The sequence below is a fragment of the Hipposideros armiger genome, unplaced genomic scaffold (assembly GCF_001890085.2).
Source record: "Hipposideros armiger isolate ML-2016 unplaced genomic scaffold, ASM189008v1 scaffold_515, whole genome shotgun sequence".
Classification (NCBI taxonomy): domain Eukaryota; kingdom Metazoa; phylum Chordata; class Mammalia; order Chiroptera; family Hipposideridae; genus Hipposideros; species Hipposideros armiger.
In genome coordinates this window covers 1,009,035-1,032,849 of record NW_017731865.1, presented here as the reverse complement: position 1 = coordinate 1,032,849, position 23,815 = coordinate 1,009,035, and the positions used below count along the sequence as shown (strand labels likewise).

General features: G+C 38.2%; 1 protein-coding gene across 1 annotated transcript; it reads right to left on the bottom strand.

Moving 5' to 3' along the window:
- Positions 1–7,039: 7,039 nt before the first annotated feature.
- DMP1 (dentin matrix acidic phosphoprotein 1) lies at positions 7,040–21,727 on the bottom strand. The gene is made up of 6 exons (XM_019668077.1): positions 21,643–21,727; positions 16,197–16,270; positions 15,675–15,722; positions 13,463–13,495; positions 13,238–13,285; positions 7,040–9,432 (listed from the first exon to the last, which is right to left on the bottom strand). The coding sequence occupies exons 2-6, from the start codon at positions 16,257–16,259 to the stop codon at positions 8,092–8,094; spliced, it is 1,533 nt and encodes a 510-aa protein (XP_019523622.1). The 5' UTR covers positions 16,260–16,270; positions 21,643–21,727; the 3' UTR covers positions 7,040–8,091.
- Between the last annotated feature and the right edge of the window lie 2,088 nt (positions 21,728–23,815).

Below are 23,815 nucleotides of genomic sequence, written 5' to 3'. Positions count from 1 at the left end.
TTGTGTCCTTTAAGTCCTGAATAGGGCAAGATGAAGGACAGTGGTGCTTTGCAGTCCTTTCTCAAAGAGAAACTTCTAAGGAAAAACGAATTTTTCTCTTACTGATAGGGTTGTGATTTGAAAGCAGAGCAAAGTTTGTCCTAGCTTGGTATTAACTGGAGGAGAGATGGGGGCAAGATGGGGTACGGAAACACTCACCCCAGGAAGGAGATGAGGGGGCTTTGAAGTTCTGTCTGCAGTGGGGGTGGATGTGGGCCCAACAACAACGTCCCAGTCAGACTTCCTGTACCCTCCCTTCTGCGAGTTCCCTTTTTCCCTACGGGGGACTTCCAGACAATCTGCTAGACCTGCAATTTATAAAGGGTGGCTCGTGTTACAGAAAAGGATGGTAAAGGCTCTTTCATATCAGTTACACAATAAGATCTGTGACCAAACTCTGCATTTATATTCAGTTGCTTGAAGCAACAGTCACGATGAATGCCAAAAAAGGGAAAGCCAGGCGCTCTGGTTTGTGTCTGACCATGAGACCTACAGCCTATAGAGATTTCTCCTGCTGTAATTTCTTCCATCTGCTGTATCGTAGTGCAAGGGCAGAGGGAAGCTATTCACGGGCTTAAGGAAGATCTATTTTGATGACAAGACAGATGCTGATAGAAAGCCAATGAGAGTGAAACTCAAAGATACTCTATTCTGACTGACCTTGGGGTGGGTCATTTACCAAAATGCAAAAATATCTTTACATTTTTTCTAATGACTTGTTATGACTTAACTAATCACCACCATCCGGGAGTTGATGGGAACTACATGCTCCGGTTACTCAAATGTTGGGCCTATCTATGTGTTGGCAGAGGAAGCAGACAAGCCTGTGTGATTGATGTAAAATTCAACTCATATAAAATGGGGTCAGAGTTTGTTTAGTGTTTTATCTCCAAAATGAGACTTACACCTGGGACCCAAGAGCGGCTAAAAGTTTCCAGATCTAACTATTATATTGTAGCAGGAGTTCTCAATGCTGGCTACATTTTAGAATTACCTCAGTCTTTTAAAAAAACTACTAGTGCTGAAGCCCAAGCCCAGACCAATTAAGTCAGAATCTCTGGGAGGAAGCTTGGGCAGACTGTGTGTGTGTGTGTGTGTGTGTGTGTGTGTGTGTGTGTGTGTGTGTGTGTAAGCTCCTCAGGTGATGTGCAGGTGATATTACAGTTTACAATGTAATAGAAGCAAGCTAACATCCTTACTCATTTTCATTACATTCATTTATAACAGCCAGATTTGCAAATTGTTCTTGAATAATCAACATCACAACTTAAAATTCTGACCAATAATTTTAGTCCTCCACATAGAAATTTACCAAATAGTATCTAGCAGTTTCATGAAACAGTGTAACTTCAATTTATCCCCAAAGAATAATTTATATGCTGCGGGATTCTCTTCATTACCCATGTTTTACAAAGGCTAAATACATCATTCATTTGTGTCTTTTTTTCTATATCATATTAGTAATTCACAGCCTAAAAATCCATTTCATCTAAATAATATTAAAGCCTACTGAATATGAATAAAATATTGTGAAAGCACAATTAAAGAACACATTTTCCTCAAATATTAAATAAATGAAAGCTTATTTGGTGTTTCTGGTGAGAATTCTAAGTAATATTTATGTAGTCTCTGAATGTATGCATGTATGCATGTGTAAGTGAGGATGTAGAATAAACTGCTGTAATAAGGACACCCCAAAATACAGAGGGTTAGGGAAGATTGAAGTTTATTTCTCTCTCATGAAACAACCAAGAGGAAGATACCTTTTGGTACAAAAAAGTTATTTCAATAGTTGCTAATCTCCAGCCAATGGGAAGAGAGGAAAGGAACAAGGCAGAACACATCACTTCTACTCATGTCCATTGGCCAGAACTTAACCACATGCTCATGCCTAGTTACAAGGAAGCCTGGGAAATGTAGTCTCTGGGCAGCCATGTGCCCAACCCAAAACCAAAGATTTCTATTACTAATACAAAGGAGAGAGTGGATATTGGGGACAATTCTCTATCTTTACAACATCTACATACATCCCAAAATCTAAATATGCTTGGACTACAAAGGAACTACATGTTTTAAAATTTTATTTTGAGAATATTTATTTTTATTATGTGTTCTATTAATATTTAAGAAATTTAAAATTTGTGTTCATTTAATCAAAAAGATATTTTAGTAATGTGCCATCTTCCCTTAGTCATAGCTTTAGCTATGATATGCAAATGATATATATAATATGAATCATGCTATATACTCCCAACTCTACTTCTCAAGATTGACTTGGGTTTTCCCAGAATGCAGTAATGCCACAGAATAAGGTCCAGACAGATCTGATGATTGTCAATGTTATTTCTTTTATTTAAATGAATAGATTCGGGCCGGCCGAGTGGCACGATGGTTAAGAACTGGCTTGGGATGCCAGAGGGCCCCGGTTCGGATCCCACATATGAGGGCCAGTGACAACACTGCCCTCCACAACTAAGATGCTGAACAACAGCTCAACCTGGAGCTGGGCTGCCATGAGTCACTGGTGACGGCGTAGGCTGCAGCTCCTGTGGCAGTGGGTTGCCATGGGCTACTGTATGTAGCCAGCAGCCAGCGTGAGCGGCCACCAGCCGCAGTGAGCGGCCGTCCAGAAGCCCGCGACTGAACTGCCTCACCCGGGAAGAGCGCAATGATGGTGCCAACTTGGGCTAGTGAAGCAACGTCCTCCACAACTAGACTGAAGACCAAAATGACAGCAACTTGTCTGTTCCCCTTCCCCAATTCCCCAGCGCTGTTCCCATCCCCCCAATTTCCCCATTTTTAAAAAAAAGATCTATAAAAAAATAAATAAAAAATAAATGAATAGATTCCCACAGCTTAGTCATATACTCCTTTGAGAATCTGATGAAAATCATGGTTCCTCTACTCAAATATATCAACAATTTAGCAAATAATTTTAAGAGGTTTGAGACACCTTCCCCCATGAAGCTTAGTGTTAGAGTACCTTGACAATATATATAACATAAGAGATTATCCCCCTGTCTTCCACAGCAGCCTAGGAAAGCAGAGACAAAATCTCTAAATCTCAACCTCTGGGACCCACCAATGGAATTCCTAGAGCTCTGATCTAAGATGAGACACCTAGCACAGGGTCTGGAGCATACCGACTGATCAATAAATGTTAGTTTTCTTCTATTTCAAAGCCCCCCTGCTCCCTGTGAGAATTCCTTATTGTTCCATGCATTCCCCTCGGGGTTAGTGTTACGCCTCCTCTCTTCACCACCGTGGATCACAACCACAGCCATGGAAGTGGACTTGGTCATTTCCATGGCATTAATGCCACTTATTCTTTTGCCATAGACACGGATCTTCTCCCCATCAGTGAGACACTTTTCAATCCTTTTGCTCACCCAACAGCTGAACCTTCTTCCAACATATGGTATATATATTACCTCCTTATATGTTTGGGTGAGAGACAAAATTTATCTTTTGATATAGAAGCAGAAAATGCAATATACTTTCTTTCTAGGGTCCCTTGTAACCAATGCATGGAGACTTAGCATAGGGCAACTTTATGCATCTACCAGGGACTTTGAATTGAGAATTAGTGAGATAATGAAGTAGGCAGGGTCCCTAGAGAATGGTCTCTGGAAGCAGCAACAGCTGGGACCTGTAGTACCAATGTTATTGGCAGAATCTAGAGTCATTACCAGTGGGATCAGTAGTACAAGCCTCAGTCTCCAGTGCTTTGTGGCAATATCAGTGGCTTCCAGGCTGAAAGAATTCTGCTGAACAATAAGTCATGTTTGCTAATGATTTCATTTTAAGCTTCCTTTTTTGGACATCAATATTGCTGGTTTCTCCAACATCACCATGCATTTTTTTTTTTTTACAAAATCTTTAATTTTAACTCTGATATATATCTTCATGGGAAACTTTGGGGGAAGTAAGAATTAATTTATCCACTAAATGTGGCTCTTTCAAAATAACAGGTCTAGGAAAACATGCCACTAGAAAGTGACTGAGAGACTCTTTAGATGCTGACAGCAAGCAGAGAATATAACATTTCCTTTGCTTGTATTTCAAGCAGAGAAGGCCATATCCATATATTCATGAATGTTTTTCCACTGCTTGAAACTTTCGGTGGCTCATCATGAAATGAAATGGAATCGGACTCTGCCATTTGTTAGATTTTAAACTAGAATAATTAACTTAGCTTTTCTGTACTTTATTTGCTCTTCATTTTATATATTTTTAAAGGGGTAGAAAGTATATAATATCTATCTCAAAGATATTTGTGATATGTATGATACATCATATATAAAACCTGGCACCAGGAAGGCACACAATAAAAATGAAGGCTGCTCTCGTGAATCTAGCACTCAGAGGCCTTCAACTTGGATCCCAACCCACCTTTCCAATCTCTTATTACTTTGCCTCCCTCTTCCTCTGTTCCCAAGGCCTTGCTGACATGAGATTTTTGAAAAGCATACTTCAACATGCCATAAACAATTCTATACATTTACTTCCATGTTCCCTCTGCTTGGAATGTGCTTCTCCCCTGTTTTTTTATTCACTCTCTAAGGTCCACCTCAATAGTCCCAGTTTTTCCTCCACTCCCTAAACAGATTAATTACTCGTTTCCATGGACACCCATAGGACTTTAATTAGAGCCCTATCACTGCACTAATCATCTATCACAGTGAATACACTTCCGACTCTGCTGTGGATGATGAGCTTTTTAAGGGCAGAAATCGTGTTTCACTCCTCCTTGTATATCCCTAATGTCTGGATAAGATGTGCTCCATAAACGTTTGAATGAGTCAATGAGTAAATGGTAAGAGTTGGAAACCACCAATTTGTATTTGTGTGGGAGCCACAGAGAGTGCCCACCTCTCCCCAAAACTAGAAGGAGTAAAGTAAGATTGTCATTTAAGAACTAAATGTTGACATCTACATATATATGCAGAACCATCTGGAAAGGACAGAATCTTTGCCAGGCCAGCAGGACTCCACAGAAACCAAATTGACCCGACTATTTATTCTATGTAAAGAAAGTCTGAGCCATTTAAAGAAGAACGGGTTAGTCCTAATAAGCGTAGAAAAATAAGGGTCACTGAGGCAAGACTTGATGATGGCCCTTTTGAGCACTTTCCGGGACAAAAAGAGTCAGGTTTCTAGCACTTGAGTCTCAACTGCAAGGTTTTCCGTGGAGCATCCAGACTCATTCTCTTATTTTAACCCAATGCTATTAGGCATTCCCTGTATTCTCATTGATGCTCACCTTATAGACTTTTCTTATTCTTTCTCATGATAAATTAAAAATTGGTTTCTGACTGTGATTTGGCTTCACTGGGCCCATTTACTATAAACTTCAATGAGGACCTCCGTGAGAAAACTTCTACACCTTCAAAGCGAAAGACCAAGCCCAGTCAAATTTCTTTTGGATACTATATCCATACCACTACCAATTAATTGCAAGGTGGACCAATATCTATACCTAGTACATAAAATGAGTTGATGGGAACTTAAAAGAAAACTCTCCTACATCTACTTAAGATGATTTCTATCATGAGCATAGCTGAAATTCTTATCATTGCCCTTCCTTCTAAAAGTCCTGGGAGTTAACTTGGTTAAAGACCTCAGAACACTGGCCGAGTTGACTGCGTCTGGATTCATTAGGCTTTGGGGTTGCAAAGAACAAAGACTGACTCAGATTGCCTCAAGAAAATTGAGTGTATTGTAAGGAGACAGGTGGCACTTAAGAGCAAGGAATGTCACAGGAATTCAGGAAGGTCTGGGGGAATAGGAGAGTCAAGAACCAAGCATGAGAGCAAGAGGATTATGATTTTGCCCCCCCGGCCTCAGAAGCTCAATAGTTTTCAGTTTTGTGCTCCACCATCAATGGACTTCAGCTCTCTCTTAATTCTGCCTCTCTGTGTTTTCCCTTCTGTTTTTGTTTAGACCACTTTCTGACTTCTTTCTTCTTAAATATCCAAATGTCCAGAGAGGGAACATCAGACCTGAAGCCACTGTCGTTCATGTTCAGGCAGGGCCTTTGCAACACACTTCCTTCCGATGCCTCTGGCCAGCCTATAGGCCAACTCCCCTGGAGTAAGGTGCTCAGCCCATACAACTATCTGGCTGAGGCAGGGCTTTTGAATGGTGAAAACCTGGTCACCTATGCCTCAGGTGCCCAGAAGGTCTGAGCATGAGGCAGTTCTCCTCAGGAGAAGCTGTGGGTTGGCAGGAACTTGTTGGTTAATAGAACCGATAATTAATTCATACAGCCAGAGAACCCAGATATAGGTATGTGAACAGGCTAGATCAGAATCTCCCAGGGTCTGTTTAAAAATACAGAACTCTGGATTTCACATGTGAGCTACTGAATTAAAATCTCAGGGTGGAGGATTAGAGAAATAAATTATATGTATATAAAATCCCCGCAAGTAACCACAGCTTTGACATTGTGAGGGAACAGAGAGCTATGTGAAGGGTGAGAAGTGTCAGACTCAGGGCTAGGAAGTCTTCTCAATTCTTCTAATGTATTTGTAGAGGAATTCTCGTATACTCTAAGTGGAAGTGTGGGTGAAATCACACTTGAAAAGTAGAAGTGCTAAGGTGAAGTAGGTTCCTCTAAAAGAAATAAAAAATGTAAGAACCATTTCCCTGTAGTTCCCAGAGTTTACACAAATGACAGATCTGACAGACCAACAAGAACTAATGTTAAATTCAAACACCGTGACCTTTTGGTGTGGCCTCATAAAAAAGTTGAGAATTTGCTTCCTTTTCTTCCTTATCTATAACAGGTATATTCAGTGAAATATCATAAGCAATATGTAAACTAATTTTATCAAAATGCTACCTGAATTATAAATAAAATTAAATTTTCAAAAAATAATTCAGGAAAACCTTTTACTTTAATGAGAGAAAGCTAATAAACTATTTTGTGATGTTTTAAAGGCAGAGTTGTTTAATATAAATATATTCTAATAATATCACTATAAAAATAAGCACATACTTTTGGGTATTATTATCTTTATTACAAAACAAATATTTTATGTTGAGGTAACATTTCAAAGGGTATTTGGCAAAAATCAATTGAATTCTATATACACAATTTTATGTGCAATGTATGTAAAGAACTCAGAGGACAGTTTTTCTTGTATTGCACATAGACTGATTTTAGAAAAAAAATAAAGCTAAAAGTTATTTCTTTAAAGAGGAATTTCCTGCTTCCACTCTCCCAATCTAATCCATATCATTACCAGCAGTCAATGAGGTGAGGTTCATGGGAGTTCCACACAAAAAAAACATCTAAAATGATAAATTAGTTGGAAAAAAAAAGTTTTGTTTATCCCAAACACCTCTCTGGTTCATAATGTGAAAGTGCTCTCACAAACTAAATATTCAATAATATAAGATTTACTACTGTTTATTCCAAGAATAAATGGAATTTTTTATCTTCAATGGAGAAATCCTGCACAATGCTCCGACTCCAGTGTCTTCTCTGCTGTGAAGCCCTCGCTTCCCTGATTCTCCAAAGCAAACTTGGTTACCTTCTTCTATGCTGTCACATATTTTGTTCATCCCCCTGTTATAGCACTCACCACATGGAATTGTAGTAAATCTTGTTTCCCTCATATGTATTCCTCTTTAGCTCTTTAGCTTTATTTTCCCTCTGTAAGCTCCCCAGGAGCAAGAAACAAATCTTAAGCTTCTTTATATCCCCAGAACCTAGCACAGTGCCTGGTACATAATAGAACCTCAGTAACTAATTGTTAGGTTCATGAGTTAGGAACTATTTCAGCTGTGAAGCTATGATGCACATCTTTCCTGGCTTCCAGTCTCATGGAGTGTGTTCTGGTGTCATTCCACATTATCTACACCTCTTTGGTTGGTGACACTCTGGAAACAGATATAATGTTCAGCATTTCCTTTCAGAAAGAAATGGCTTGTGGTTATCCTTCTGATAAAAAATAAAACATCAATAAATTATAGTTATAATTATTTCTCTACTCTCCAACCCCCAAGACTCCTTTACGTGAGAGCCACTTCTTAGGAAAGCTGATGTTAATAGCCATCTTGACAGTCATTGTCATCTTGATCCCCAATGGGCTTGTTGTGATAAGTGTCAACTGTTAATTTTCTGCTTTCTATCTCAGTGTTTTTTAACTGGCCGTCTTCCTCACTGCTTGACTTACTCTCAGTAGAGTTGCTGTCTTCTCGTGATTGGCTCCGGTCCTGAGAATCACTGCTGTCATCTTCCTCAGACTGGCTCTCCTCGCTCTGGCTCTCTGTGGAGGCACTGCGAGACTGGAGGCCCTCCTGGCTAGAACTGTTCTCCTCCTCAGTGGACTCCGAGCTTTCCTCTGAATATTTGAGGCTCTCATTAGATTCGCTGTCAGCTTGCTCCTCTGTGGATTTGCTTTCTGAACTGGAGGGTTTGCTCAAGCTGTCCTCTTCACTGGAGTCACTGTCTTCCTGACTTTCTTCTGAGTGGCTGGAGGTATTATCTGGATTGTCACCCCTGGACTTATATACTACCTCTTCCTGAGATTCACTACTGGTTTCTTGAGATGGCAGGTCAAGCTCTTGACTAGACTCACTGCTGGGGTCTTCTACAGTTTGACTGTCTTCCTGGGACTCAGTCTCCTTACTGTCTTCTTGAGATTCACTCTTGCTGTTTTCCCTGGATTGGCTGAGGCTTGCTTCGTTGGAGTTGGTGCTTTCTGTGGAGTCACTCTTGACTTCTTCCATTGTGTTGCTATCGTCAAGGTCACCTGTGTCATCTTCCACAGAGATGCGGGACTTCCTGAAAATTTTCCCATTGGGGTACTCCACTGATTGGCTCTCCCCTGAATCCTGAGGGCTTGATTCTTTGGCTTTGACACTGGCGCTGTTCATTCTGGAGTGGCTTCTCTCACTCCTGATGGTGTCTGGGTCATCGCTCTGCATCCCTTCATCATCAAACTCAGAGCCATCCCCGTGGCTGCTATCCCCCTCCCTGCCGCCGCCCACCCAGTGCTCCTCACTCTCACTCTCTGGAGTGGAGTCCTCTCTCTCAGGCCTGCTGTTCATCTCATCCTCACTGTCAAGGTCCCTGCTCTCGCTGGTGGTATCTTGGGCACTGTCTTCCCCACTAGAGGCGCTATCTTCACTGGATTGTGTGGTGTCAGCTGAGTCCTCATCACTGTTGAGTCTGGAGCTATCTCCTGGTCTCGCTTCAGGTCCTGGGCCATTGTCATCATCACCAAAGGTGTCATCTCCACTGTCATCTTCATCATCATCTTTATCAATTCCTTCTTTTCCTCCATTCCTAGAGAGGCCACCAGCTGTTCTATGAACATACTGATGGCCATCAAGGCCGAGACCCTCTTCTGATTCAGCGCTATCACTGGGGTCTTCATTTACCTAGAATTTGAGGTTAACAGACATAGTAAGTACTTCAGGAGATGACATAGAGCGTGTTATCTAGTATCCATTGAGACTCTTTCTGCTTTCTTCTTCCTATGTCCCTCATCTAACACATGGTCAATTTTACTGCTCAGTAACATCTCTACCAGAGGTTAGAAGGGACAGAAGAGGAGTTGAAACTCAAATCACTCCAAATAAATGAACAAACAAAACAAAAACAATCTCATAAATGAAGGGAATAAGCTGATGGTTGCCAGATGGGAGGAGGTTGGGGGTTGGAGAGGGGGTGGAAGAAATGAAGACAAATTAATACAAATTGGGAGTTATAAAATAGTCAGGGGGATGTAAAGTAAAGCATAGGGAATATAGTTAATAATATGGTAATAACTATGTATAGTGTCAGGTGGGTTTTAAATTAGTCAGGGGATCACTTCTTCAATTATATAAATGTCTAACCACAATGCTGTATACCTGAAACTGATACAAAATAATATTGAATGTCAACTGTAATTGAAAAATTTTTAAAAGGGAGGAAAGGTAAAGGGGAATAAGATATTCAAATTTCCAGGTTTAAAACAAATAAGTCATGGGGATGTAATGTACAGCATAAGGAATACAGTCAATAATATTGTGATAGCATAGTATGGTGTCAGATGGTTGCTGGACTTGACATAGTGATCACTTCTTTAGGTATATAAATGTTGAACAACTATGGTGTGCACCTGAAACTAATATAATATTGTATGTTAGCTATATTTTAATAAAAATCTTAAAAAAAAAAAAGAAAAGCTAAGGTGGCCCTGAGAAAGCATCTTAATTTGCAGACTCTGAATTATGACAGTGATCCCAACTTCTTCCCTTCTCTACCCCAGCTTACCCCCAGCAAATTGCCTCAGCTGGGAGATTAAATCATACATAATAAAAATGGCACAGTCGTATGGTTTTACTTCTATTTTCACTGCTGCCATTAGCAGTGTCCAAATAGCTGTCTACAGAAGTAGTCCTTATCTTTTTCCAGAACCTGAAATCTTATTACTTGAACCATAGTATCATTGAGAATTTTTAGAAAAATCTTCATCTCAATTTGTGAGGTGTATCTCTGACCTATATCATTCCTCACTTTAGTGTATATTTCAGTTTTTGGCATGTTTGCTTCATAGTTTTTACTTTGGAGTTATGGTTATTTTCTTTTGTTTCCTTAGAATTGAGCCCTCTACCCTTCTCTTTTATTTATTTATTTATTTATTTATTTAATTTATTTATTTTTTGTGGGGGGGGTGGGCTTAGAAGCAGGCGAATGTAGAAGTGCTTATACTCTGTCAGTTTTAAATATGTGTGCTCATAATTCATGCTTAAACTCTGTTATTGTACCTAGGGAATTCTTAGTACAAACAAAAACATGAACAAATCCTGTGTTTGTATAAGTTTTCTTTACAGAAGTACGTTATAAATAACCAAGTCATGGAAAAGTTGTAAAGCAATTTTCTTCTTTCTGCCCCTTATCGTTCTCAATTCCTATTGGCATTTGAATCACCTATAGAGATGGGACTTTAATCACAGGATGCAAGTCTGCCTTATCAATACCCCATCTCTAGGGGTTATTTTCATCTCATCAGGTACTAACAGAGCACAATGGCTGTATTCCCAGTGGCCTCAGCCTAGTGAACAATCCCAGTGGCCATCAGGATTGCTACAAAAAATTAAATTTAAAAATATCATACTCAAGAGTTGATTTCCTTGTTCTAGAGTATGCTTCATTAGTTTTAAATGTCTTAGACATTATCTATTCAGCTTATACACTGGCTCTGCGAAAAGTGCTCCATGCAGTTATAACAAAAACTGTTCTTATCCTGCCAATTTATTTTTTTTACAGTGAGGAATATTCATAGCTGCCTAATTGATGTCATAGGCAGAAATATTTAAGAATCTAATTAAAGTTCTGAAAGATACATTGTAAATGTTAAATTATGACAAATAAAGTTGAATCATTTCAAGGTCACACACAAAAAAGAAACTCAAATCATTCCATTTTATATAAACTCAAGTCATTCATGCTGCAAAAATTTCTCAAAAAGCTTTGTTGAAATCACATTTATGAAACTCAAATCATATTGTAAGTGTGATTTCTTAAGGAAAACTCTCAGAGAACTTTTGTGTAAATTAAAAGTTGGCTTATAATGCTCAGTCATCAAACTGTTTGGTTTAAAACCAAGTTGTTAAAAATATTGAGTGATTTTAAAATGACCCAAAGGTTTTTTTTCTAATCAACTCTGGGGGGAGAGAGGTAATGTATTAGGGGAAGAGGATGAAATCTTTAGCTACAATGAACGTAAAATATTGTAGTAAAGTATATATCTCACCCAAACCATGGTTATACCTCATTCACCCTGGCAGAGAGTTGCCCATAGATGGCTCAGCTAGAAGACTGCAGCTATTGTGACTACCTAGGCAGCTTCGTTCTAAGTGTGAGCTCAGACAGATTATCTCCACAAATAAAGCGATGGGATTCTCTACACAGATAAGAAAGATAGTGAGTCATCATCATTGTGTTGGGGGTGGGGCTGTGGAATCTGCTCTGTTTCTCATACCCTGTAACAGAGCATTCTTGTTAAATTTTTGTTTTCCCTTTTTCCACATATTCCTACTAATCAGTGTCTGAGTTTCCAATCTGGAGTACAGGATGATGAGACCTCTCTATCGCTAAAGTTCGTACTGGTGTGCTGGCACTGACCATCTATCTATTGGGTTGTCGGAAAAGTCATGATGCATTTTTGCAATGAAAAACATAAAAAAAATATGTCATGATTTTTCCGACAACCCCATAGCTTCCCATACCTCTGTAGGCAGCCTTCTCAAGCAGAGACTGTTCCCCTCATTTGAGCTTAGAAAACACTGATATAATAAATCACATCACCTCCAGAAAAGAGCATTTCTCCAGTTCTATACTTATAAATTTTTAGAATGTTCCTCTGACAAACTTTGAGTAAATAGTAGCAAAAAGCCTAATAATTCATCACCCAATTGTGGTTGAGTATATTGTAGAATGCAGCATGGGTCAAAGCTTCAGAAAGAAGCCTGGTTCCTGGAATCTCTGGAACCCCACAGGGTTCAGTTTGATCAAAATGATAGGAAATTAAGGAAGTAATGACATTTAGTCTTAGAGAAATGGAGAAGAAACAGGGGGAGGAGGAGAGAGAGGGAGGAGGAAAAAGAAAGGCACTTTTTATTAAAGGGATATAAACTAAGTCAGCTATTCTCACTCCCAGGGTTGCAGATGAGACCATTTTGAAGAAAAAGTCATGACCAAAGATTTTTCATTAATATTTCCTCAGGGTTCTCCTAGTCTCTCCTCCAACGGGATCCTTGGCACGGAGGAGGTCTCCCAGCCTAGCACACACTTCGTGCCGTGTTAGCCAGAACACTTTTCTCTGCCTGATGTGAATTGCTCTAATTGTAAAAGCAACATTGTAGATTGATGAATGAGCTATTACTTACTAACATGGTCTGTGACTCTGTGTGTGTGTGTGTGTGTGTGTGTGTGTGTGTGTGTGTGTGTGTGTATTATTTTTAACTAGAGGGACATTTAGGGCCACAATGTCTATAATCTGGCCCCAGTGATAAATATGTCCACATCTGAATTCTCCCAGTCATTTTTCCCTTCTTATTTTATGGAACTATTTAGTCAGCATAACCAATGGTTAGAAAACATTATATTTAGAATGGTTGCCAGGTAATTTAATCTAACATCATTTCCTTTAACTTCTAAGTAACCTGAAAGGTTTAAAAAGGTCTGCTTAATTACCTGTTCCTCTGAGCTAACTTTACTTTCTTCTGATGACTCACTGCTCTCCTAAAAGGAAAAAATATATATGTTATTTGGTAATTCCTGAAGAAAGAAAAAAAATGTAATACACATCAAGTGCTTCTGGTTTGGATTTACCACTTTCCAAATGGCCTGAGGTGATGAGAAGAGTGTTATAGTTACTTTAAGAGATGTTTATGGCAAAAAAATAGAGGAGATAGTTACCAAGGGTGGTGCTGGTGTTTGAGCCAAATTATCCTGTAAAAAAGGAAGTAAACAAGTTACTCCTTCACAGATGGATCATGTCACCAGAAATATTTAGTATAATTTTAGGTGATTTTTTTAAGTTTCTTGATATATATTTTACATTTACATGAGGAATAATAATGATGATATGGCTAAAAAAAATGAATGTGGGGTGACAAATGGCCTGAAAAAAATCTTGTGATACAAAAGACCTAGAAAATTATTGTATTTCTGATACCTCACTTAGAGAAAAATATACTTTCTTTGAAACTGGTTATTCATACAACTTAGAGGAAACATAACATAGGAAAACCAACATGGGAACTCAGAATCCAGATTTAAGCCTCAATTAGCTCCTTGGTTTTGGTTTTAACCTTAAAAACCAACCATCTTGGTGCTAGTGCTGAAATTCATATGTTCCAGGAAACTCCTAAATCTCGAGTAAACTGCAATAATTGGTCACTCTATGTGAATTTGGACCATTCACTTCACCTGTCTCATATTAGTTTTTTATAAATTAAGAATATTAACAACCACTGTGCTTACCCCACGGGGTTGCTGTGAGGATGAAACCAGCTAATGACTATGGAAGCATCTTGAGAACTATTCAATACGATATAAACTAAAGAAATGATCCATTTTGAGAACATCCACTTTATAAAATTCCATAGTAGAAATAACTGAACACAGAAAGCCATTAAACCTTTCTTGAGACACATAAAGTCACCACAATAAAATACAAATTGTAAATCTGAAACTTAGTCATAGTTCTGATGTATTTCGCTTTCTTTAATATTTTAGTAATTCTAAGAACACCTGAGCCACCTCTGGTTCCCTTTCCCCATCTCCTCCTTCCCCTTGAGCAAGGCAAAATTCCAAAGTCCCCTGTGGCTCAAAGCTGCTGAGACATGGGTGTGAGGACCCAAGGGGCACAGTAGAGCAAGGAGGAGCTGCTATGAACAAGTTTTCAATAAGCCTTTCAGCAATGCTATGCTGGGAATATGTCCTCAGAGGAAGGAGATATAATCGCTTTCAGTCTTTGTCTTGTGACACTGACTGCACACAGGCACAGTGGCAGACTCTAGTCAGTTTCATTTAGAATTAAGGGGTGGAAGGTAGCAAGACATTGGTATTTTTCTCATGCCAAAGCTAGACTTGAGAATACAGCATGTTTGTGGTACTCTTAGAGTCTCTGGTTGAATGACAGGAAGGATCTACAGTGGCTGCTTTTAAAATTAACCAGCCTAATGACATCTCTGATGCAAGCTCATGCAATGTGTTTTTCAACCTCAGGCAGGGGCAGGGCCCCATCTCAGGCCTCTGACATTATCTTCTCACTACTCATAGCATTTTGTGCCCAAGCTGTAGTATATGCAAAAGACAGCAGAATACAAGGTAATGAACAAAACACTGACTTAGCATAAGATTTTAACCCTTACTTGTAGTTCCAATCTTGAGAACCTACTGGCCTTTTAGATCTGGTCAGTTCCTGAGATGGATAGAAGACCCTGGTGAATAACGTGGATTCTGGAACCACAGTGACCTGTGTCCAAAGTCTGCCTCTAACGCTTATTAACTATATAAACCAGACAGACTAGGCTACTCTCTCTGTCTCAGGGTTCCCATTTGTAAAATGAGAATAAAATACAACTTAATTCGTTGGGATGTTGTGAAGACTGAGAAATTTAATGCATGTAAAGCACACAGAACCAAGCCTGTGTGAACCCTTATTAACTTTTATTGAGAGTTAATAACAAATCAATATTCAATTAACATTAGCTATCATTCCAAAGACTCTAGTATCTTCTTCTTCTTTTTTTACTCACTTTCCAGGACTTGACCGCCTGCCTAACAGAACTTCTCTTGGTAAAACATATGTATAGTCCTATTCCTCCAAGGCAGTCTCGGTTCACTGTCATACATCCCCTGCACTACTATACACATCCATTATGAAAATAAAGCTAAAGGAGAAAATGCTTCCTCAGCAAATTATCCTAGTAAGTTGGAGTGGAAGCATTATATAAACTAAATTTTCTTACATGAACTAGAAATTATAGCTCTTACTACCTATGTTATAAGTTATTAATGTGTTCATTAAATCAGCGGTTTCAACAATTGCAATGGAGCTACTTTGGTTATACTAATAATATATTACAATAAAAATATTTCAAAAAATCTTATTTCAACTCACCTTCCATTCTTGTGAGCTCTTGGATTCAGTATTTTGATACCTGGCTACCTGGAAAATTGAGTACATGTGATCAGTCCACAGAGAAATGTCCAGGGTAGCAGCTAGCTATTAACATGCTACTTACTTTGGAGCAGGGGTAGTCTAATTTTAGTAAGCCTCAGAATTACCTGGAGACCTGTTAAAACACAGATGGCTGTGCCCCACCCCTAGAGAGTCTGTTTTAGGGGGTCTGAGGTCGGACCCAGGAATTTACATTTCTAACAAAGTCCTAGTGATGCTGCTGGTCTGAGAGTGTCACTTTGAGAACCACTGCTTAAGAGGAAAAAAAACAAGAATCATAGCTATATGAATGTCAACTGAGCAGAATAAGGAATAAATTGGGTGATATTGTAAAGAAAACAGCTTCCTAAAAAACTACTATATTTCTGTGACTGGAACATACCCAGCCACCTCGGCTGATAGCCAGTGAAACTTGTGAAATTTTAGGTATGAAAGATTATTTTCATATATCCTGATACTTACTGGAAGAGCACAGGACAACCCCCAAAAGAACATAAGCAGGATACTGGTCTTCATAGCTGGCATGACACCTATACCTGTAATGAAAGACAGATGATTCTCTCCATGCTCAAAAAATATAGGAGCTTCAATTTTTTAACAGTTTCTTTCTATTTAAAAAACAACTCATCCAAATGTTCATCAACTGATAAATGGATAAACAAAGTATGCTATATCCATACAATGGAATATTATTCAGCCATATAAAGGAATGAAGTACTGACACATGCTAAAAAGTAGAAGAACCTTCAAAACGTTATACAAAGTGAAAGAAGTTAGACACAAAAGACCACATATTGTATGACTCCATACGTATGAAATGTTTGAAATAGCAAATCTGTAGAAACAGAAAGTAGAAAAGTATTTGCCCAGGGCCGGAGGAGATGGAGAGTTGGGGGTTGACAGCTAAGTGGTAAATTTTGGAGGTGATGAAAATGTTCTAAAGTGGATTTTAGTGAAGGTTTCACAACTCGGTGAATATATTAAAAACCATAAACTGTACACTTCAAATAGGTAAAGTATATCTGTGAATTACATCTCAATAAAGTTGTTTAACAAAGAAAACCTCACTCCTAAGAGATAAATGAGGAGCTCCATAAACACTTCTTCATTAACACATAAAATATGATGCATAGAGGAAAAAAGTAAAGAAAGAGAAATTTCTGACCATTCACCTTCATAATAATTATGCAGCTCGTGGCAGAGCACCCTGGCAAATACATTCCCGCAGAAAACTAACATTGATACCCCAATAGGTGGTGAGCATTTGCCTACACACACACACACACACACACACACACACACACACACACACACACAACTTCTCAGCCACATCTATAACCTCATAATAATGTCTAGACAAAATAAATTGGTTTTGCATTTTTTTTCTTGATCTTTAAGAGATGCACTATGGCAAGCTTTATATTACAGCTCCAGAAAGCTCTCAATATCTACTGTGCTACATTTAGTCATACATTATACATGATTATGCTAAATTCTTTTAAGTGTCATTCCCAGTACTGAAGGCTCTGGGGCAGATTAGAGGGTTGAGATGCACTTGTGAATCATGCTGAGAGAAACAGGCCAAATCAAACTGCATTTTCCTGGAGGGTGGTTTCATTTCACACCTCAAGAACTGGTGATTTAGAAAACAATTTTTCTATATCTAAAAATAGATGTGCTAGATGCTAATGTAAAAAGTTATTGAAATGATTTAAAAGGAAAATAATTGCCCTGCAGCTGCCCTAACAACTAGTCAGATGAACTTCCATACATTTTGTGAAAATTTCTGCAAGTTTATTGCAGACTTCACTTTTGTCGATTTGTTTCTTTCAACGTTAAATATGTACTATGCGAGATGTAAGCAAGAGATTCTCAGCCCTGGCTGTATATTAGAATCACCTGGAGAGATTTAAAGACAAACCAACGCACAAATCCCACCCCAGAGTAACAAATAAGTTCACTAGGAGTGGGAAATAAACATGGGTTTGTTTTTAAGGTGCTCAGTGATTTTAACCCTCGACCTAAGAAATAAGCGTACATTGCTCAATAATGTCTGAATGTGCCGAATAATGTCTGAAACATTGGACTCGAGAAGCCATCTAATCTGATTTTTTAAATTTATTCAAGAAAACAGTAGAAATCCTAAGAAAAGGAGGCTAAGAATGTTCCTCATTTCTGCTCAAATGGTCCAACAGGGCCTCTCATTTTATATCATGACTATCATCCCTCTTCAACATTGCCATTCGTAATTTATGCCGTTTTCTTTATTCCAATTCACCATAGTTCATATCTATCCTTGTGTTTTGATATTATTTAAATTTCTTTTTCAAATCCTCTTCCTAATATCAACAGACAAAACATATGAAAAATACTCAACTGAACCTAAAACAAACCTGATTTAACATGATATTACTTCTGAAGGGAACCAGAATATCTCATTCCCCTATATCCTTCTTTGACATAACAATTATTTTGAGCTGAAGGCTCTTGAGTAACAGCAGGTGGGAGAAGGGCTTTTTGATCCTCCTTTTTCTACCTGAAAGCAGGAGATAAAACTCCCATGTGAAAGGTGCCTTCCCTGTATCACGAGGAAGGAAGGCATTCTTATCACCAGAGACGGAGAGTCAAGGCTGAGAAACCTATGCAAACAAACCTTGTTCAGCTAACCAGTACACTCCTAGTCATTTCTTCACAATTTATTGCCCCTAGCCCAAACTCCTTTGTCTTGTCAATTCTTCACAAAAGTACTGTTTCTTTGTCTAAAATGTATAAAAGCTTTCTGCTTCAGTCACTTCTTTAGGTCTTCATTCTCTTGTGAAAGCTCCCAGCACAAGAAAAAATTTTAACAAAATGTGTGCTTTTCTCCTGTTAATCTGTTTCTGGTGGGTTTAATTCTTAGGCCCAGCAGGAGACCTTAAGGAGGTGGAGACATTTTTTCCCTCTTCTTCACTTCCCTTTATTTCCCACAATCAAAACTTCCTTTTAAATTCTTAGGTTCAATTTTTTAAGGAAAAGAAAATTTCCCCTGGTTATGATACTCTCAGAATAACTGCATGCCAATGGTTTTGGCTTCTTGATCAAATAAAAATTAGGCTGCTCACTATGTTAATTTTCAAAGTGAAATTCGAATAAGGTGGTAATCTCACACTGCTCTGAAAACTAGCAAATATGACAGCCTTGATAAAACGCCAATGAATACTGAGCTCTCCTCTGTATTTTCTTTTGCTTCTTTTATCTAAATAGCAACACCACCAACAATAACAACAAAAAAGGAAATGCTCTACACCAATGAATGATGTGTTTTTTATGAAAGAAGTATGTGCTTCCAGTGTTCAAGTTTATTAGGGATGGAATATTATAAAACCTAAGGAAGATGCACTAACTTGCTCATGCATCTAAAATAACATTTAGCATCTAACCTTAAGTAATAATTTCCCAAATGAAGCTCTGATGAACTAAAATAAAATATACCCTGGGGTCACAAGAATGCATATGATATTGCCTCCCAAAGAATATAGTCTGACATAAAGCATTAAAGTCAGATCTTCTACCCTATGTTATATTTTTAATTAGTAGTTTTGATTTTAAAAAATTACATTTTTGTAAAGCATATTTCCAAATGGAAGCTCCAAACTTTTATAAACTTTGTGGCTACCACCCTAAGAAGAAGAGAAGCAGATATGTAGCAGCCCTATTCTGAGTAATAAATTAGCAAAATATCTACAAACCTGAAAGATAGGAGCCCAGAACCCCAACTTCTTCTTCAATGATTGGTAAATATAATTTCTACACTGTACATGCTGTCATTCTACCATAAGAGCATGTAACAAAAGGAAATCAACAACCTCAGTTTGAATTCCACCTGTTTGGAAGGCAGTGTATGTGTTAGAGACTTTCAACCTTTATCAGTTGTTTTCCCAGAGCTGAAAAGATCCAAAATGTTGAAAATCTAAAGAAGGAAATTGCTGTTCCTTCTCTCTCTGGCCACCCTCAAGTGTATCCAGAACTTCTCTGTGCTCTCAAGTAAGAAAACTTGTTCTGGAATTTCCTCAAAGTTAATATTCACTTGTAAAATACTTGTAATATTCACTTATAAAATACAAAAAAATACATATCTTTTACTGAAATTAAAGAGACTGGCCAAAAGGAGAAAATAAGAGCTTGAAAAGTCCTAGGCTCAATTTATCATGACTAACTTGCTTATTTTTGACTTAGTGTTGTGTTCCTTAATAATACTAATGAACAATTTATCCATTCATTGTCAGTCAATGCTATTAAAAGAGAACATCCTATGTGCCAGATACTTTTGTAGGTGCTGAGTATATAGCAGTGTGTAACAATGATAATAAGCTGCTCTTACAAAAGTAAAATTACCCAGAACCTAACTAACTAGAACATCCATTAGCTAAAATTTGCTTCATTATTTTTTTAATTAAATTTATTGGGGTGACATTGGTTAGTAAATTTTTATAGGCTTCAAGTATACATTTTGATGATACATCATCTTTATATTGCATTGTGTGTTCACCACCCAGAGTCAGTTCTCCTTCCATCACCATATATTCGACCCACTTTTTTCCTTTTCTACCACCCCCCTTATCCTCTGGTAACCACTAAACTGTTGTCTGTATCTATAAGTTTTTGTTTCTCTGTTTGTTTGCCCTGGTCATGTGTTGCTTTCAGTTAGAATTTGTTTCATTATTACCCTTTGAAAATAAGGTGGAATTTGGCCAGGACATGAATTCTATCAGAAATTCAGAGAACCAAACAAATAAATCAATACAAATGTCTAATCTTTCCAATTGTAATTGTCTTGAGGTCAATTACAAGCAATCCCATGTTATATGCCTTCGACCATAGCAAAAATAACTCCTAGGTGTCCCAAAAATTGAATATAGATTTGGAAGGTCTCTCAGCATCTGAGGCACATTGGTCCACATCACCATTCCATGATAGGTAAATGGACTAATGCCCTTTAGAACACTGTTTGTTCCCATGTTTTAATCAATCAGCTCAAACTAGGATAGTCTACTTGGCCCTCAGTTAAACAGAAAGTATGGTTCATAAGAGATTATTGCTCCTAAAAACGACAGGTTGCTAGAAGTGTTGCTATTACATGTGGATCTTCTAGATGGCATACAGAATACATTGCCTGATCACAGCTCTCACCTTCTGTTATGGAAGACACACACTTCTGATATAGATGAAGAAGTGGAATAAATGTAGCAAATAAAAATACATATAGATAGAGGTAAGTATAATCCTAAGTCTTCTACACTAGAAAATGTTTTTATTGTAGTCAACATTTATTGAATTATAACTGTATACAAAGCATCATACCCAGCTAAATAATACAAAAGCATTATAATTATCACACCCTTGGTTTATTTCAGTGGTCTTAGTATATACTTTCAGTTACTTAGTTCATAACACATATTATTGCATGCTGTCTAGATGAATAGCATGAAATGGTTTTTAATTTAAAAGCCCATATTTTAAAAGTCCTACCAATCTAGTCTAGATTCTCTCACAATGTCCTATAGGCCATGAACATCACTATATCCATAAAACCCAAATGTAAAAGTTTCTGTTTTGCCAATTCAAGATAAACTTCAAAATGACTTTCGATCTGTCCCCTTTCTGTAAACTTTCCTTTTCAAAATTTAATTAAAGTACCACCAAGAAAAACACCTGGCTCTATTGACTTAACATGTCATTTTAATACCATTATTTACTATGGCATAAACAACAGGCACAAAAATAGGAATCATTTTTACCCAAGGCACAGCTCTCCCCATCTTTCTCTGCATGGCATAATCCCTCTCAGCATGTATACATATTTAGTATTTTCCAAACAACACAACAGAAGTCATTAAAAAAAAAAAATTAAACCGTGAGACTGTCTTACCCTCCTCAACTCACAAAGACTTTTCCCAAAAAGTCTCAGCAATCAGGCTGAAGTTCTCACAGAGGAAATCTTTGCCCAATAAAGCCCCTCTTCTGTTGATGTTCTGAACCCTTCTCTGAAGGTGCAGGAATTTAAACTCTGCTTCAGCTCTTCATAGCCAATCAACCTCCGTCTGGGGGTGACTGACATCACAAGGTGTCACCGGGACTCCAGTACACCCACACTTCCTCCAGCTTGCAGAGGCAGAGTTTCCCTAAAAAGCTCTTGTGGTTCCCAAATGACTAGACTAGTTTCCATTAAATTGAAGATCTTCCTAAAGCTTTATTTTGATTTCTAAATATATGTCATTCACATCCATGCAAGCTTATGAGCATTATAAACAATGACAGTATCTTCCACCCACCGGTAGATCCCAGCAGACGCAAGGATGGGAAAAGGAGAGTCAAGGAGTGGGCAGAAAGTTTCCTGTTAATGTACATTTCCAGGTTGTACATGAAGAACCTACTATAATAAAATACTAGATTTGCCTAAACTGTTGGTGTTGAGAACATAGGCTTTTATTCATTCCTTTTTTTTTCTTTTAACAACCTCTGTTACTCATCTCCTTTTCCTCTCATCTCCCGACCCCCCCGCGCCGCTCCCCCCACCCCACACGCACACACAAGTCCAACATTCTTACTAATCTAATGAAGTATCCAATTACCAAATTCTGTGGTGACCTGAAATGTTAAAGCACCACCCTAAGTAACTTTCGTTTTTAACCAAAAATAATCTAAATCTAATACTTCCTTATTCCCCCAAACTGCTTGCCATGGTTTGGTTTTAACTCTAGTGACTCTTTGAAATCTGAATTGGATTAAGGGGAGGACTAGCTGGGTAGCATCCAGAGAAACCAATTTCCAAGGGACTCTCTGCCATCACTGAAAATGTAATGAAATGCATAAAATGGTATTTATCAGGACTCTTCAAGGGGTGTATTTGTTGTAGGGAGCTGGAAGTGAAGTTGGCACTTCCCAAGGAACCTGCTCAAGTAACAATAGAACAATCTCTGAACAAGTATTTAAAGACTGTAAGTCACTAGAATTTAAATTCTTCAAGAGTGAGGATGCTTTCTTTGTTTCCTAGTGTACCCAGTGCCCTAATACCTAGTACAGTTTCTGAGTCATAATAAGCACTCAGTAAATACTTTTATGAATGACTGAATGGATTGGCTTTAAAGTGGGCCAAATTATCAGCTTGCCTGCAGTACCCATATGACTCACTCTGACTTTTTTTTGAAAGTTTTATAATTTTTGGAAATTTTATTTGATACACCTACCAACCTGGCTCTAGAAAATTGGGGTACCAAACTTTGTCTGGGAAACTAATATCAAGTATGTGGATTCTTCACTTATTCAATGTGAACTGCAGTGGATTAAAGGGTAGAAAATGAGGAAAGACAAGTATTATATATTTTCATGTAGGGCTTAGAAAACCAAAGTTTATATGGGTAAGCTATAAATTGCCTATGTTCTGTTCTGTTTCTGAAGTTCACTTCCTGGTGGTTTCATAGGTCTTGACTGAGGTCTATCTCAGAAGAACCTTATAATCTTATGTCAGAGCAGATTCTGGGAAGATTGTGGCAGAGGGTGTTACATACAGAACATTGTTTGAGAATCTCTCCAAATCCCCACATAAAAACAGATAAAGCAACTAGATAGCAAAACTAAAAACCATGGACAACATTTATAGCAAACAAAATGCTTTCATTACTTATTGCTGTATTAAAAACCTCTCCAGTCCTTTGTGTCTTAAAACAATGACCATTTTATTATCTCTTATAACTGGAGCTCCAGTTATCTGAGGACTCAACTAGAAAAGAATGTTCAAAATAGCTCTTTTATGTGGTTGTTATCTGGGAGCTGAGATGGTGCTGTTATGAGCATTTCAGTTCTCCTTTACGTGGACTCTCCTTGTAGTTTGGCCCTCTTACGCGGTGGCTGGCTGGGGTCCAAGAGCCTCACAAAATGTCACTTCTTCCACATTTCACTGGTCAAGTCAGTCACGGGGCCATTTCATATTCAGAAATAGTCCCTACCTTTGGATGTGGAGCAGAAAGAACATACAGGGAGCAGAGGAAACGTATAGGCCATTTGAGAGAATGGTTACCACGCTTCATGACAGGTTATACCCT

Bases quoted from the DNA above. Each gene is read 5' to 3' on its own strand.
- DMP1 (XM_019668077.1), bottom strand. From the start codon at position 16,259: ATGCCAGCTATGAAGACCAGTATCCTGCTTATGTTCTTTTGGGGGTTG. The intron at 15,723-16,196 runs GTAAGTATCAGG...TCAATTTTCCAG, and splicing joins GGTTGTCCTGTGCTCTTCCA to GTAGCCAGGTATCAAAATAC. The intron at 13,496-15,674 runs GTGAGTTGAAAT...CCTTTTTTACAG, and splicing joins AGAGCTCACAAGAATGGAAG to GATAATTTGGCTCAAACACC.